This window comes from Triticum aestivum, chromosome 3A, assembly GCF_018294505.1.
Source record: "Triticum aestivum cultivar Chinese Spring chromosome 3A, IWGSC CS RefSeq v2.1, whole genome shotgun sequence".
Lineage (NCBI taxonomy): Eukaryota > Viridiplantae > Streptophyta > Magnoliopsida > Poales > Poaceae > Triticum > Triticum aestivum.
In genome coordinates this window covers 553,093,633-553,111,059 of record NC_057800.1, presented here as the reverse complement: position 1 = coordinate 553,111,059, position 17,427 = coordinate 553,093,633, and the positions used below count along the sequence as shown (strand labels likewise).

Below are 17,427 nucleotides of genomic sequence, written 5' to 3'. Positions count from 1 at the left end.
CAATGACACATTGGGTGTTGCAGGAAGTTCATTTATTTCTTTTTGGACGATGGAATGTTTAGACCGAACAAAACTTGGTAAATTCCAATTTTTGTACAAGATCTTTCAACAAAACATTTGGAAAATCCTTTTTACACCATGGCAACTTTATGTTTTGAAACATCGCATGGAAAATTTGATTATTTTTGTAAGAGTTTTTTCATAATGTTGTTTTCATTTATTTTTTGCCAATGTCTTATGGAAAAATGGCAAGTTAGTTTCTTACATAATTGGTTGGTTTTCATCTTGTTTTGCTTTTAAGATATGGCATGTTTTTTAGTTTCACAAGCATGCCAATTTTTTGTTCTATTTTTAATAAGGTTTTTTTTCTTTGAGAGAAAGCAAGGATTTTTTTAGTTTTTATCATTTTGTTTCTTTTTGTTTTCTAGGTATTGTGGTTTTTTTTACGTGCAACAACATGCAGATGGGATGTGTCTGGTCTTTTTTGGTTTTCGGCCGTCTGGGTCCCTACAGGATGGGCCAAGAGAAATAGCTAACACCAAACCGTTCGCTTGAGACTGTCTCCTAGCGCGAACGATCTTGTTCGATCGGCAATGATTGCTACAGGGAAGGATTCGTTGACGAAGACATGACTACTTTGAATATAACCAAAAATATTGCATACATGTATATTTGTGAGATAATTTCTAATGCAAACTATGCAGTAATTTATTTATGCCATCCAGGACAAAAATACTTCACAAAACATTTATGACATGTTTAATTGCAGGTGTATGGGACATTTGTACAATGCAAATATGAATACAAGGGGAAAAGAGAAGTTTATGTGCTGTTCAAAAAGTCCTCTCACGTCAATTTTGGGCCAAGAGAAGATAGAGTCCAAGTCTCTCACGTTCTGGATTCAGATTCGGACTGCACAGACATACCTGACTCAAAATGCCAACAACTTTTTCATACAGACTTCGAATTGGGTGTTTCTTTTTTTGTTTGAAAGTAGATTTCATGCTCTTTACAACACAATTTGATTCACCTTCAAATTCGTCCGGAGCTTTGAGTTATGGACGAAACAATTTGACGTTGCAGCAGAATCTGAGTCAAACTACAAGCCCAAAGGTGTTGCATCACCTCCACTTGGGCCCATGATCCTTGTACGACCTAGGGTTAGTTTCAGGCTGGCTTGGGACGTCCTCCCACCTCCTTGGCCGCCACCCCTTGCTCCTATATAAGTAGATCCATCTAGTAGCTTTTTCCTTGGGTTTGTTTAGTTAAAAGTTAGCCATTGCAGCTTCGTGTACTTCGTTTGTGTCCAACGACCAGACCAAGACCGCTTTCGGATCCCCGCCTTTATCAATACTTCATCTATATTCGTAATATTCATATTGCATTATCATATTCTTGCTTGTTCTTTGATTGCTTGCATGAATAGACCTTCGTGGTCAGGCTGATCGTGCTTCTGACATTGTCGGTAACCTTAGGAGATTGGTTTAGCGATTGCTAAGGCGCAACGTCGTGCACGTTTATAGTCGGATCATCATAGTCGTCTCCACCAAATCGATAGTTATCATCTCATCGAAAGATCGGGACCCTCGCCTCTATCAAGTGGTATCAGTTTTCAGGTTGCTCGATGAGAATTTCCAATTTTTCCTAGATTAGAGTTATTTTCTTACCTATGGTCCAAGAAAAAGCCACAAAAAAGTTACATCTATTCATCCTTTGTCCAAGCCAGTCTGAGCCTTTGCAATTTTCTTTTATTACTTGCATAGTTGAATTATCGGTTGTATCGTCGCGTCGAGTTGATGGTCTTATTGTCTAGTTCGTTTAGAGTTTCGAGTTCTGTTCACATTAGGCCGCCGCTGCACCGTTATCCCTTCCGCTGTCCACCACCCACCCATCAATTTCCACCACGTGCTACCCGTCGTTCATTGTCACAATCATAGTTGAGGTCGTTCACATCTTCGCTAGATCCAATATGCATCTTATCTGGTTTGTCTTGGAAAGAGGGAGAGAGAAAAAAAGGCAGAGAAAAAAGAGAGAGAAAAAAAGTTAAAGAAAGTCAAAAAAAGGGAGAGAAAGAAAAAAAGTGTGAGGAAAAAAAGAGAAGAAAAAAAACAAAATTCCCGGATCTATCTAGACTCACTCTCGTAGTTGATTTCGGATTGAAATCTGTTTCGCGCACTGTTCAGTAAAATAGCCATAACTTCCTCGTACGAAGACCGTTTTGGCTACGCGAGTAATCAAATGAAAGCTAGCGGTGAGCCGCATCTAAATAGTTGCATAGACAAGTTCAATATTTGGCACCTCAAAATCGGCTTCTAAATAGGTATTTTTGCCCTCCGAAGTTCGCAACACAGCTTGTTCCAGTTTTTCATGCCAGTTTTAGAATTTTTTGACTCATCATATCAACTCGGAACTGAGTGATTCTTTTTGCATTTGAAATCTTGAGTCAGTGCCATTCTTGAGAAAAATTATCAGAAAATTGGCACAAACTTTTCCAGAGAAAAGTTTGAGAGAAAGTTGTTGTATATCCTGCTTGACAGTTGTTTTTCATCATTATTTTTTCTGTCGTTGTGATCTTCACTTATATCTTGCTGTCCAGAGCTACTTAGTATCCTTTATTGATGCTAGTTGTGCTACGCCGTGACCTCATTAGTGTTCTAGGCTCGCGTCTCTAGTCCGTTCTAGCCTAGGACCAGCACAGTACCGTCGTTGAGCGTTTATTCAATATTGCATCTCTGAATTGATTATTGCTAATCTTTTGCTACCATATATAGCAAACCCAGCTCCATATAATTCTACACCGTGTATACGTACGTTCCCCTGTCAATCGCTTTACACAATCTTTGGAGTTATTTGACACCGCTGATTGCCTGTCACCACCTACCGCATGGTAAGAACTTGTAAGATATTGATATTTGCTTTAATGTGAGCACTTTACAACCACATCCTAGTAGTTCATAGGAACATTGTTCTCGAATTTTGTTTCTTGTTTCTACTAATCATGACAGGTTCCGGAGATAGAAGTTCTTAGACGACGGACACATCTTCACCATCACGAGAGTTGGGACAACACACACAAGCACATGGTCAGGTTATCTTTTTACCATCATTTGAGGGTAGATTTAATCCTGCTATTTATCTAGCTTGGGAGCTTGAAGTAGAATAAGCTTTTAGTCACCATGACTTTCTGAACTTGAGCGAGTATGAGCTGCCACTAGAGCATTTACTGGTTTTGCTTCTCTTTGGTGGAGTGTGCATTGTAAGAAAAACATTGATAACCACCCCACAACATGGAAATATTTGAAATATGTAATGAGACAACAATTTTTCCTCCTTACTATCATCGTGAATTGCTTCACAAATTTAAACAATTTAAACAAGGCAACAACACTGTTCATGCTTACTACCAAGAGTTCAAATCTTATATGCATCACTGTGACATAGAAGAATCTGAGGATGATACAATGAATAGATTTTTTGGTGGTTTGAACCATGATATTCAGGCACGATTTCAGTATATTCCTCGTTGCATTACTGGTATGTATGTTCGTGCTTATACCTTTGAGAGACAGATACAGGAGGATGCATTGGGTGACTACAACAACTACTATTCTAGTTCATGCTCCCCACCGCCGGTTGGTTCCTCCACCGTTGCACCTACTAGAGCAGCCCCACCTCGGATTGTGAGCGCGACATCATCTCAAGAGTATGGTACATTATCAACGTCCGTACCTACATCAGCTATGTCTTTGTGACAAGGTAACAGTAAAGGTATTGATGATATAACTTCACATGAGAATGATGCATGCCTAGTTAACTTGAATGCATCATGGGTTGAGTTACCTCTTGATTTGAGCACACCACCTATTTTAAAGAATCGTGTTACTATCATGAATGCATCATGTGATCAAACAACTGAAATACCAACAACTTTGAGTGGACCCATTGAATTAATTGTTGATGCAAAAGAACCAATGTTTTGTTGGGGATCGTAGCAGAAATTAAAAAATTTCTACGCATCACCAAGATCAATCTATGGAGTATTCTAGCAACGAGGGGAATAGGAGTGCATCTACATACCCTTGTAGATCGCGAGCGGAAGCGTTCAAGTGAACGGGGATGATGGAGTCGTACTCGCCGTGATCCAAATCACCGATGACCAAGTGCCGAACGGACAGCACCTCCGCGTTCAACACACGTACGGAGCGGATGACGTATCCTCCTTCTTGATCCAGCAAGGGGGAAGGAGAGGTTGATGAAGATCTAGCAGCACGACAGCATGGTGGTGGATGCAGCAGTGACCACAGCAGGGCTTCGCCGAGCTTCTGCGAGAGGGAGAGGTGTAGCAGGGGAGAGGGAGGCACCAAGACTTGAGGTGCATATGCCCTCCCTCCCCCCCTTTATATAGGCCCCCTGGGGGGGCGCCGGCCCTGGAGATGGGATCTCCCAAGGGGGCGGCGGCCAAGGGGGGTGGAGTGCCCCCCAAGGCAAGTGGAGGCGCCCCCCACCCTAGGGTTTCCATCCCTAGGCGCAGGGGGGCCAAGAGGGGGCGCACCAGCCCACTATGGGCTGGTTCTCCTCCCCACTTCAGCCCATGGGGCCCTCCGAGATGGGTGTCCCCACCCTGTGGACCCCCGGGACCAATCCGGTGGTCCCGGTACGATACCAGTGACCCCGAATCTTTCCCGATGGCCGAAACTACACTTCCTATATATAATTCTTCACCTCCGGACCATTCCGGAACTCCTCGTGACGTCCAGGATCTCATCCGGGACTCCGAGCAACTTTTGGATTACTGCATACTCATATCTCTACAACCCTAGCGTCACCGAACCTTAAGTGTGTAGACCCTACGGGTTCCGGAGACACGTAGACATGACCGAGACGGCTCTCCGGCCAATAACCAACAGCGGGATCTGGATACCCATGTTGTCTCCCACATGCTCCTCGATGATCTCATCGGATGAACCACGATGTCGAGGACTTAAGCAATCCCGTATTCAATTCCCTTTGTCAATCGGTACGTTACTTGCCCGAGACTCGATCGTCGGTATCCCAATACCTTGTTCAGTCTCGTTACCGGCAAGTCACTTTACTCGTACCGTAATGCATGATCCCGTGATCAACCACTTGATCACATTGAGCTCATTATGATGATGCATTACCGAGTGGGCCCAGAGATACCTCTCAGTCATACGGAGTGACAAATCCCAGTCTCGATTCGTGCCAACCCAACAGACACTTTCGGAGACACCTGTAATGTACCTTTATAGTCACCCAGTTACGTTGTGACGTTTGGCACACCCAAAGCACTCCTACGGTATCCGGGAGTTGCACAATCTCATGGTCTAAGGAAATGATACTTGACATTCAGAAAAGCTACAGCAAATGAACTACACGATCTTTGAGCTAAGCTTAGGATTGGGTCTTGTCCCTCACATCATTCTCCTAATGATTGTGATCCCATTATCAATGACATCCCCATGTCCATAGCCAGGAAACCATGACTATGTGTTGATCAACGAGCTAGTCAACTACAGGCTCACTAGGGACACATTGTGGTCTATGTATTCACACATGTATTACGATTTTCCGGATAATACAATTATAGCATGAATAATAGACAATATCATGAACAAGGAATATAATAATCATTTTATTGTTGCCTCTAGGGCATATTTCCAACATGTTTAATCATTTTGATATGACCTCTAATCTTGGTGATGATTATGTGTCAAATGACTTATTGCATGTTTGCTTATTTAAGCATGTTGTAGCATGTAAATTTGATGCAAGTAAGGTTTATTCACAAATGTTGGGATGGTTTAATGATGAACATTGTCAATCCTTTGATATGAAAAAGAGCTTCACTTATATGTGCAAATTGTGTTGCAATATTTTCATGCCTTCTACTTCTTGTGATAATATTTCGGCTTCAGATTTTATGAACTATGAAAATTACTCATGTATACATGTGTCAATTGTGCAAAAACCAAGGAAAGTTAAAAATGGATGACATATACATATACAACATGTACACATTGTCCTCTTTTGTTAGCCACATTTCAGATTAAGCAACGCCGAGGACGGCTTTGTTTTCAAGAAGGGGAGGATGATGAAGACATGACTACCTTGGATATGACCAAAAATATTGTATACATGTATATTTATGAGGTGATTTCTAATGCAAACTATGCAATAATTTATATAAGTCATCCAGGACACATTGTGGTCTATGTATTCACACATGTATTACGATTTCCGGATAATACAATTATAGCATGAATAATAGACAATTATCATGAACAAGGAAATATAATAATCATTTTATTATTGCCTCTAGGGCATATTTCCAACAGTCTCCCACTTTGCACTAGAGTCAATCATCTAGTTACATTGTGATGAATCGAACACCCATAGAATTATGGTGTTGATCATGTTTTGCTCTAGGGAGAGGTTTAGTCAACGGATCTGCTACATTCAGGTCCGTATGTACTTTACAAATTTCTATGTCTCCATTTTGAACACTTTCACGAATGGAGTTGAAGCGACGCTTGATATGCCTGGTCTTCCTGTGAAACCTGGGCTCCTTGGCAAGGGCAATAGCTCTAGTGTTGTCACAGAAGAGAGTCATCGGCCCCGACGCATTGGGTATGACTCCTAGGTCGGTAATGAACTCCTTCACCAAGACTGCTTCATGTGCTGCCTCCGAGGCTGCCATGTGCTCCGCTTCACATGTAGATCCCGCCACAACGCTTTGCTTGCAACTGCACCAGCTTACTGCCCCACCATTCAAAATATACATGTATCCGGTTTGTGACTTAGAGTCATCCAGATCTGTGTCGAAGCTACCATCGACGTACCCTTTACGACGAGCTCTTCGTCACCTCCATAAACGAGAAACATTTCCTTGGTCCTTTTCAGGTACTTTAGGATATTCTTGACCGCTGTCCAGTGTTCCATGCCGGGATTACTTTGGTACCTTCCTACCAAACTCACGGCAAGGTTTACATCATGTTTGGTACACATCATAGCATACATGATAGACCTATGGCCGAGGCATAGGGGACGACACTCATCTTTTCTCTATCTTCTGCCGTGGTCGGGGCATTGAGCCATGCTCAATCTCATACCTTGCAATACAGGCAAGAACCCCTTCTTTGACTGATCCATTTTGAACTTCTTCAATATCTTGTCAAGGTACGTACTCTATAAAAGACCAATGAGGCGTCTCGATCTATCTCTATAGATCTTGATGCCTAATATATAAGCAGCTTCTCCAAGGTCCTTCATTGAAAAACACTTGTGCAAATAGGCCTTTATGCTTTCCAAGAATTCTATATCATTTCCCATCAACAGTATATCATCCACATACAATATGAGAAATGCTAGAGAGCTCCCACTCACTTTCTTGTAAATGCAGGCTTCTCCATAAGTCTGCATAAACCCAAACGCTTTGATCATCTCATCAAAGCGAATGTTCCAACTCCAAGATGCTTGCACCAGCCCATAAATCGAGCGTTGGAGCTTGCACACCTTGTCAGCATTCTTAGGATCGACAAAACCTTCCGGCTGCATCATATACAATTCTTCCTTAAGGAAACCATTAAGGAATGCCGTTTTGACGTCCATTTGCCATATCTCATAATCATCGGAATGCGGCAATTGCTAACATGATTTAGACGGACTTCAGCTTCGCTACGGGTGAGAAAGTCTCATCGTAGTCAACCCCTTGAACTTGTCGATAACCCTTAGCGACAAGCCGAGCTTTATAGATGGTCACATTACCATCCACGTCTGTCTTCTTCTTAAAGATCCATTTATTTTCTATGGCTCGCCGATCAACGGCCAAGTCAGTCAAAGTCCATACTTCGTTTTCATACATGGATCCTATCTCGGATTTCATGGCTCCCAGCCATTTGTCGGAATCCGGGCCCACCATCGCTTCTTCATAGTTCGAAGGTTCACCGTTTTCTAACAACATGATTTTCCAAGACAAGGTTGTTGTACCACTCTGGTGCGGAACGTGTCCTTGTGGACCTACGAAGTTCAGTAGCAACTTGATCTGAAGTTTCATGATCATCATCATCAACTTCCTCTCTAGTCGGTGCAGGCACCTCAGGAACATTTTCTTGAGCTGCGCCACTTACCGGTTCAAGAGGTAATACTTCATCAAGTTCTACCTTCCTCCCACTTATTTCTTTCGAGAGAAACTCTTTCTCTAGAAAGGACCCATTCTTGGCAACAAAGATCTTGCCTTCGGATCTGAGGTAGAAGGTATAACCAACAGTTTCTTTTGGTATCCTATGAAGACGCATTTTTCCGACTTGGGTTCGAGCTTTTCAGGTTGAAGTTTCTTGACATAAGCATCGCATCCCCAAACTTTTAGAAATGACAGCTTAGGTTTCCTTCCCAAACCATAATTCATACGGTGTCGTCTCAACGGATTTCGACGGAGCCCTATTTAAAGTGAATGCGGCAGTCTCTAAAGCATAGCCCCAAAATGATAGCGGTAAATTCGGTAAGAGACATCATAGATTGCACCATATCTAATAGAGTGCGATTATGACGTTCGGACACACCATTACGCTGAGGTGTTCCAGGCGGCGTGAGTTGTGAAACTATTACACATTTTCTTAAGTGTGTGCCAAATTCATGACTCAAGTATTCTCCCCCACGATCTGATCGCAAGAACTTGATTTTCCTGTCACGTTGATTCTCAAACTCACTCTGAAATTCCTTGAACTTTTCAAAGGTCTCAGACTTGTGTTTCATTAAGTAGACATACCCATATCTACTCAAGTCATCAATGAGGGTGCGAACATAACGATAGCCACTGCGAGCCTCAACACTCATTGGACCGCACACATCAGTATGTATGATTTCCAATAAGTTGGCTGCTCGCTCCATTGTTCCTGAGAACGGAGTCTTGGTCATTTTACCCATGAGGCATGGTTCACACGTGTCAAATGATTCGTAATCAAGAGACTCTAAAAGTCCATCTGCATGGAGCTTCTTCATGCGTTTGACACCTATGTGACCAAGGCGGCAGTGCCACAAGTATGTGGGACTATCATTATCAACCTTACATATTTTGGTATTCACACTATGAACATGTGTGGCATTACACTCGAGATTCATTAAGAATAAACCATTCACCATCGGAGCATGACCATAAAACATATCTCTCATATAAATAGAACAACCATTATTCTTGGATTTAAATGAGTAGCCATCTCGTATTAACGAGATCCTGATACAATGTTCATGCTCAAAGCTGGTACTAAATAACAATTATTGAGGTTTAAAACTAATCCCGTAGGTAAATGTAGAGGTAGCGTGCCGACGGCAATCACATCAACCTTGGAACCATTCCCGACGCGCATCGTCACCTCGTCCTTTGCCAGTCTCCGTTTATTCCGCAGCTCCTGCTTTGAGTTACAAATGTGAGCAACCGCACCGGTATCAAATACCCAGGAGCTACTACGAGACTGGTAAGGTACACATCAATTACATGTATATCACATATACCTTTTGTGATGCTGGCCTTCTTGTCCGCTAAGTATTTGGGGCAGTTCCACTTCAGTGACCACTTCCCTTGCAATAAAACACTCAGTCTCGGGCTTGGGTCCATTCTTTGGCTTCTTCCCGGCAGCTTGCTTACCGGGCACGACAACTCCCTTGCCGTCCTTCTTGAAGTTCTTCTTACCGTTGCCTTTCTTTAACTTAGTGGTTTTATTCACCATCAACACTTGATGTTCCTTTTTGACTTCTACCTCCACTGATTTCAGCATTGCAAATACTTCAGGAATGGTCTTTTCCATCCCCTGCATATTGAAGTTCATCACAAAGCTCTTGTAGCTCAGTGGAAGCGACTGAAGGATTCTTTCAATGACCGCCTCATCCGGGAGATTAACTCCCAACTGAGTCAAGCAGTTATGCAACCCAGACATTTTGAGTATGTGCTCACTGACAGAACTATTTTCCTCCATCTTACAGCTAAAGAACTTGTCGGAGACTTCATATCTCTCGACCCGGGCATGAGTTTGGAAACCATTTTCAGCTCTTCGAACATCTCATATGCTCCGTGTCGCTCAAAACGCTTTTGGATCCTCGGTTCTAAGCTGTAAAGCATGCCGCACTGAACGAGGGAGTAATCATCAGCACGTGTCTGCCAAGCGTTCATAACGTCTTGGTTCTGTGGGACAGGTGCGTCACCTAGCGGTGCTTCTAGGACATAATCTTTCTTGGCAGCTATGAGGATGATCCTTAGGTTCCGGACCCAGTCCGTATAGTTGTTGCCATCGTCTTCAGCTTGGTTTTCTCTAGGAACGCGTTGAAGTTGAGGACAATGTTGGCCATTTGATCTACAAGACATATTGTAAAGATTTTAGACTACGTTCATGATAATTAAGTTCATCTAATCAAATTATTCTACTCCCACTTAGATAGACATCCTCCAGTCATCTAAGTATAACATGATCTGAGTTGACTAGGCCGTGTCCGATCATCACGTGAGACGGACTAGTCAACATCGGTGAACATCTTCATGTTGATCGTATCTTCTATACGACTCATGCTCGACCTTTCGGTCTTCTGTGTTCCGAGGCCATGTCTGTACATGCTAGGCTTGTCAAGTCAACCTAAGTGTATTGCGTGTGTAAATCTGTCTTACACCCGTTGTATGTGAATGTTGGAATCTATCACACCCGATCATCACGTGGTGCTTCGAAACAACAAACTGTCACAACGGCGCACAGTTAGGGGGAACACTTTCTTGAAATTATTATGAAGGATCATCTTATTTACTACCGTCGTTCTAAGTAAACAAGATGCAAAACCATGATAAACATCACATGCAATCAAATAATAGTGACATGATATGGCCAATATCATATAGCTCCTTTGATCTCCATCTTGGGGCTCCATGATCGTCTTGTCACCGGCATGACACCATAATCTCCATCATCATGATCTCCATCATCGTGTCTCCATGAAGTTGCTCGCCAACTATTACTTCTACTACTATGGCTAACACGTTTAGCAATAAAGTAAAGTAATTTACATGGTGTTTCTCAATGACACGCAGGTCATACAAAAAATAAAGACAACTCCTATGGCTCCTGCCGGTTGTCATACTCATCGACATGCAAGTCGTGATTCCTATTACAAGAACATGATCAATCTCATATATCACATATATCATTCATCATTCATCACAACCTTTGGCCATATCACATCACAAAACACTTGCTGCAAAAACAAGTTAGACATCCTCTAATTGTTGTTGCAAGTTTTTATGTGGCTGCTATAGGTTTCTAGCAAGAACGTTTCTTACCTACGCCAAAACCACAACGTGAATTGCCAATTTCTATTTACCCTTCATAAGGACCCTGTTCATCAAATCCAATCCGACTAAAGTGGGAGAGACAGACACCCGCCAGCCACCTTATGCAACTAGTGCATGTCAGTCGGTGGAACCGGTCTCACGTGAGCGTACGTGTAAGGTTGGTCCGGGCCGCTTCATCCCACGATGCCACCGAATTAAGATAATACTAGTAACGGCAAGCAAATTGACAATATCGACGCCCACAACTACTTTGTGTTCTACTCGTGCATAGTAACTACGCATAGACCTGGCTCATGATGCCACTGTTGGGGATCGTAGCAGAAATTGAAAAATTTCTATGCATCACCAAGATCAATCTATGGAGTATTCTAGCAACGAGGGGAATAGGAGTGCATCTACATACCCTTGTATATCGCGAGCGGAAGCGTTCAAGTGAACGCGGATGATGGAGTCGTACTCGCCGTGATCCAAATCACCGATGACCAAGTGCCGAACGGACAGCACCTCCACGTTCAACACACGTACGGAGCGGATGACGTCTCCTCCTTCTGATCCAGCAAGGGGGAAGGAGAGGTTGATGAAGATTCAGCAACACAACGGCGTGGTGGTGGATGCAGCAATGACCGCAGCAGGGCTTCGCCGAGCTTCTGCGAGAGGGAGAGGTGTAGCAGGGGAGAGGGAGGCGCCAAGACTTGAGGTGCGGCTGCCCTCCTCCCCCCCTTTATATAGGCCCCCTGGGGAGCACCGGCCCTGGAGATGGGATCTCCCAAGGGGGCGGCGGCCAAGGGGGGTGAAGTGCCCCCCAAGGCAAGTGGAGGCGCCCCCACCCTAGGGTTTCCAACCCTAGGCGCAGGGGGGCCCAAGGGGGGGCTCACTAGCCCACTATGGGATGGTTCTCCTCCCCACTCAGCCCATGGGGCCCTCCAGGATGGGTGGCCCCACCTGGTGGACCCCCGGGACCAATCCGGTGGTCCCGGTACAATACCGGTGACCCCGAATCTTTCCCGATGGCCGAAACTACACTTCCTATATATAATTCTTCACCTCCGGACCATTCCGGAACTCCTCGTGACGTCCAGGATCTCATCCGGGACTCCGAACAACTTTCGGATTACTACATACTCATATCTCTACAACCCTAGCGTCACCGAACCTTAAGTGTGTAGACCCTACGGGTTCGGGAGACACGTAGACATGACCGAGACGGCTCTCCGGCCAATAACCAACATCGGGATCTGGATACCCATGTTGGCTCCCACATGCTCCTCGATGATCTCATCGGATGAACCACGATGTCAAGGACTTAATCAATCCCGTATTCAATTCCCTTTGTCAATCGGTACGTTACTTGCCCGAGACTCGATCGTCGGTATCCCAATACCTTGTTCAGTCTCGTTACCGGCAAGTCACTTTACTCGTACCGTAATGCATGATCCCGTGATCAACCGCTTGATCACATTGAGTTCATTATGATGATGCATTACCGAGTGGGCCCAGAGATACCTCTCCATCATACGGAGTGACAAATCCCAGTCTCGATTCGTGCCAGCCCAACAGACACTTTCGGAGACACCTGTAATGTATCTTTATAGTCACCCAGTTATGTTGTGACGTTTGGCACACCCAAAGCACTCCTACGGTATCCGGGAGTTGCACAATCTCATGGTCTAAGGAAATGATACTTGACATTCAGAAAAGCTACAGCAAACGAACTACACGATCTTTGAGCTAAGCTTAGGATTGGGTCTTGTCCCTCACATCATTCTCCTAATGATGTGATCCCATTATCAATGACATCCGCATGTCCATAGCCAGGAAACCATGACTATGTGTTGATCAATGAGCTAGTCAACTACAGGCTCACTAGGGACACATTGTGGTCTATGTATTCACACATGTATTACGATTTCCGGATAATACAATTATAGCATGAATAATAGACAATTATCATGAAGAAGGAAATATAATAATCATTTTATTGTTGCCTCTAGGGCATATTTCCAACATGTTTAATCATTTTGATATGACCTCTAATCTTGGTGATGATTATGTGTCAAATGACTTATTGCATGTTTGCTTATTTAAGCATGTTGTAGCATGTAAATTTGATGCAAGTAAGGTTTATTCACCAATGTTGGGATGGTTTAATGATGAACATTGTCAATCCTTTGATATGAAAAAGAGCTTCACTTATATGTGCAAATTGTGTTGCAATATTTTCATGCCTTCTACTTCTTGTGATAATATTTCGGCTTCAGATTTTATGAACTATAAAAATTACTCATGTATACATGTGTCAATTGTGCAAAAACCAAGGAAAGTTAAAAATGGATGACATATACATATACAACATGTACACATTGTCTCTTTTGTTAGCCACATTTCAGATTAAGCAACGCCGAGGACGGCTTTGTTTTCAAGAAGGGGAGGATGATGAAGACATGACTACCTTGGATATGACCAAAAATATTGTATACATGTATATTTATGAGGTGATTTCTAATGCAAACTATGCAATAATTTATTTAAGTCATGCAGGACAAAAATACTTCATAAACTTTTGTGCCACGTCTAATTGTAGGTGTATGGGACATTTGTACGATCCACATATGAAGATAACGGGAAAAGAGAAGTTTAGGTGCTGTTCAAAAAGTCCTCTCACTTCACTTTGGGCCAAGAAAAGATAGAGTCCAAGTCTCTCATGTTGTGGATTCAGATTCGGGCATTCTTGCAGTAGTGGGGGCTTAGGCTTTAGAGACATTGAGCTTTTCAACTTGGCCTTATTAGCACATCAAGTGTGGAGAATTCTGCAAACACTGGAATTACTTAGCGGTAAGATCCTCATATCTGTATATTTTCCTAACATTGACATTATGCAAGCAACTTTGGGCTCGTCCCCTTCCCAGGCGTGGCGATCTTTAGTGGAAGGAAGAGATATTTTGACGTTGGGGATTATCCATGGAATAGGCAATGGACAATCTACGCGAGACTAACAACTGAATCCCTCAGACAGAAAGACTGGCTCCGGTGCCGCTGTTTCAGATAACCCCCGGAGATGGTGTCAGAACTGGTTGACCACACATCGGGATGGTGGAACAGAGGAGAATTAGCGATATATTTCCTGCCCATGGACATTGAGGCAATTTGTAATATACCATTAAGCATTGTCCAACAGGAAGATTTCTGGCTTGGCATCATGAAAAAAATAAGGGTCTTCTCTGTCAGATCGGCATACAAGTTGTTAGTCCCAAGGAAAAAAGTATAGAAGGATTGGCTAGAAGGGCAACCGAGCACAAGCTCCAATAGATCAGAGAAGACTTGATCAAGGCTACGGAAGACAAAAGTACCGTTGAAGGTAAGGGTGTTCCCTTGGCGCCTTACCCAGCGGTCGCTACCTTCTAGTGTAGAGTTGCATCGACGACAAATGGCAACCTCGCCGTGTTGTGAGTTCTGTTATGCTTCAGATGGTAAATGGTATCACTCCATATGCTGGACTGCACCTTGGCAAGGTGTGTATGGGCGCCTGTCGACGAGTCACTCACTAAGGATATGTGCATGACAGCATGAACAAGTGCCCGCATGGCCGCATGCAAGGAAGTGGTTGTTTTATAGTATGATGGGATCCGATATCACATCAAGAGTTGACAAAGGTTTCTTTTTTCGAAAAGGGGAATGACCCCGGCCAAGAGTTGACAAAGGTACTAATCATCTTATGGGCTATTTGGAGTGCTTGGCGCAAGACGATACACAAGCCATTTTCAGAGTCCGTTCTCCATTCACGGCTTCATCATGCGTTGCCTGGCGGACCTAGAGATCACTAACGCAAGACCACTGAAGTATGCTGCAGCGGTGCCCCCAAGGGTGTCCAGATGGATCCCGCCACCTATGGGTTTTGTGAAGATCAATGTAGACAAAGGGATTGCCAAAAACAGAAGAAATGGTGCGGTGGCGGCATGTTGCCGGGATAACAAGGGCGTATACTTGGGGTCTTCTGCACGTGTGATTGATGATTGCATGGATCTGGAACCCTTGAAGCGCTGGCATATTAAGCATTGACCCTAGCCACTGATTTGAATGTGCAAAACCTTGTCATTGCATGTGAGGCATCACAAGTGACGATTGACGAAGCAAATTAACGAAGGGGCAGAGGAGTCTACGGCTCGATTCTGCAGAAGATAGAAGCTTGCCGCGGAGCCTTTACGGAGGTCCGGTTTATTCACGAGGGAAGGGCTTCAAACACTGAAGCACATAATTTTGTAAAAACAAAGCTGGCTGTCCCTGAGCATGGTCGCCATATTTGGCTCTTACAACCAAATGACACAAGTATTGTGCCTTGCATTGTGATGTAAAATGACTGTGTTTGCCCCTAAAAAAGGTATATTTGGAGAGCATTCTAGAAAAAGAGGGGTATATTTGGAGAGGATTTTTTCCTTTGACGAATAATAAATCAATTTTTGTGGCGTTTTTTTCGAGAAAAATGACTGTAACTATTGGTTCAGTCATTTGTTAAGACCAAATGAGAAAATGAATGCATTTTTCTGATCTCCTGTCAGTTTTTAATCGCCAGAAACAACCAGGAAAATACTCGTAGGTGAACTGAAGTACTGAACATACACATTTACTTGATACTTACATCTTTATTAACACACACACACACACACACACACACACACACACACACACACACACACACACACACACACCGAGTTTTAGTACAAAAAAACCAACAATGACAGTAGCTAGACGAAGTTACATCTCGTCCATCAGGCGATCCCGCCATAGAGCCAGCCAGCCACCACGCATTAATACTGGCCAACGTTGTTGACTCTCCAGCATACCTTCCTGATCTCCAGGCCTTGCTGGTCGCCTTTGATTTTCCCCATTTTCTCCATGGCTTTCTCGAACTTCCTCTCCCACTCTCCGGGCTTGTCCGCGTTGTCTATCACCTGCGTTCTCGTTTCTGTCGAGTTGAGCACGGCGTCCGAGGTGAACAACACTTTGTTGTCGATCACGTTCTGGTAGTACTGCTTATCCAGGACGTTGGAGGTCACATTGTCTTGGTTCACGTTGGTGTCGCCGTTGTTGCTGCACTCGGCCCTGAGGTTGGCGGCATATGTCTGGTTCATCTCAGAGAAGCGGCTGGAGAAGAACATGCAGCGGGCGCGGCCGATGGTGTGCGCGCCGGAGAGCGTGACCATCTCGTCGAGGGTGAACCCCTTGGCTGCGAAGCTCGCGTTAAGCTCCGCGACGTTGGAGAAGGGCCCGGGCAGCTGGTCGGTCTCGCTGGCGAAGGACTCGCGCCCGTCGTAGCGGCCGCCTGGCATCGGGATATTGATGCTGCCGTTGCTGAGGAAGTAGGATGCGTCGCGGGCGGCGAAGGCGACGATGTCCGCGCATGAGACTGTATTGTTGCAGGCGGCCTCGATCGCCGTCTTGGCCTCGTCGATCACCTCGAACCCTCGTAGGCTGTTCATGTTGGGAAGGCCTTCCCTCTCCGTCTCGTTATTGGAGTTGGTCGTGTTGAGGAGGACGGAAGCATCGCACCCCTGGATAACAATGAACATGGTCATCTTGTGAAACGACAATGCAGTTATTAGTATATAATAATAAGCTTAATCGACGAGCTGTATGTACGTACCCGAACGAAGCAATCATGGAAGAAGAGACGGACGAGCCCCGCGCCAATGCCGGGGTTCTCATCCACGGCCTTCTTCACGGCTTCCTTAACGATCTTCTCCGCACTAGGGCAGCTGGTGCTGTAATAGCCGTAGCTGAGCCCTGACCCCGAGGGAGAAGGGACCGGCTCCCGCCGAGTGCCGGAGCCGCGAGGACAGAGCAGCTTGTCCAGGATGCTAGGAAGCCTCAGCCAACCGTTGAAGCAAATGTAGGTGCCCTCGCACGCCGCGGGCCCAGCGAGGAACGCGACCAAGACGACGAGCGCTGCGAGCTTAGTCGCCATCTTCTTTTCGCACTAGCCACTAACTGGATAGATGGTCGTTTCGTGTCGTGTCTCGTGTGTTGTTTTCTCCGGCTGGGTTACGGCCGGGTGGCATTCTTATAGGTCGTCCCGGACGAGACGA

The 17,427-nt window shown here is 44.5% G+C and overlaps 1 protein-coding gene across 2 annotated transcripts in view; it reads right to left on the bottom strand.

The window, feature by feature from the left end:
• LOC123058621 (peroxidase 2) overlaps positions 1 to 17,362 on the bottom strand; it is a 22,447-nt gene extending 5,085 nt beyond the window's left edge. The window contains exons 1-2 of one of the 2 annotated variants that reach the window (XM_044481325.1): positions 16,986 to 17,362; positions 16,543 to 16,893 (exon numbers count right to left, since the gene is read on the bottom strand). In XM_044481325.1, coding sequence (XP_044337260.1) covers positions 16,543 to 16,893; positions 16,986 to 17,306 — 672 coding nt within the window. In that variant the 5' untranslated portion in view covers positions 17,307 to 17,362. Of the gene's footprint in view, positions 1 to 15,939; positions 16,894 to 16,985 lie in introns of those variants that run through there. The other variant, XM_044481324.1, reaches the window with a different exon arrangement.
• Between the last annotated feature and the right edge of the window lie 65 nt (positions 17,363 to 17,427).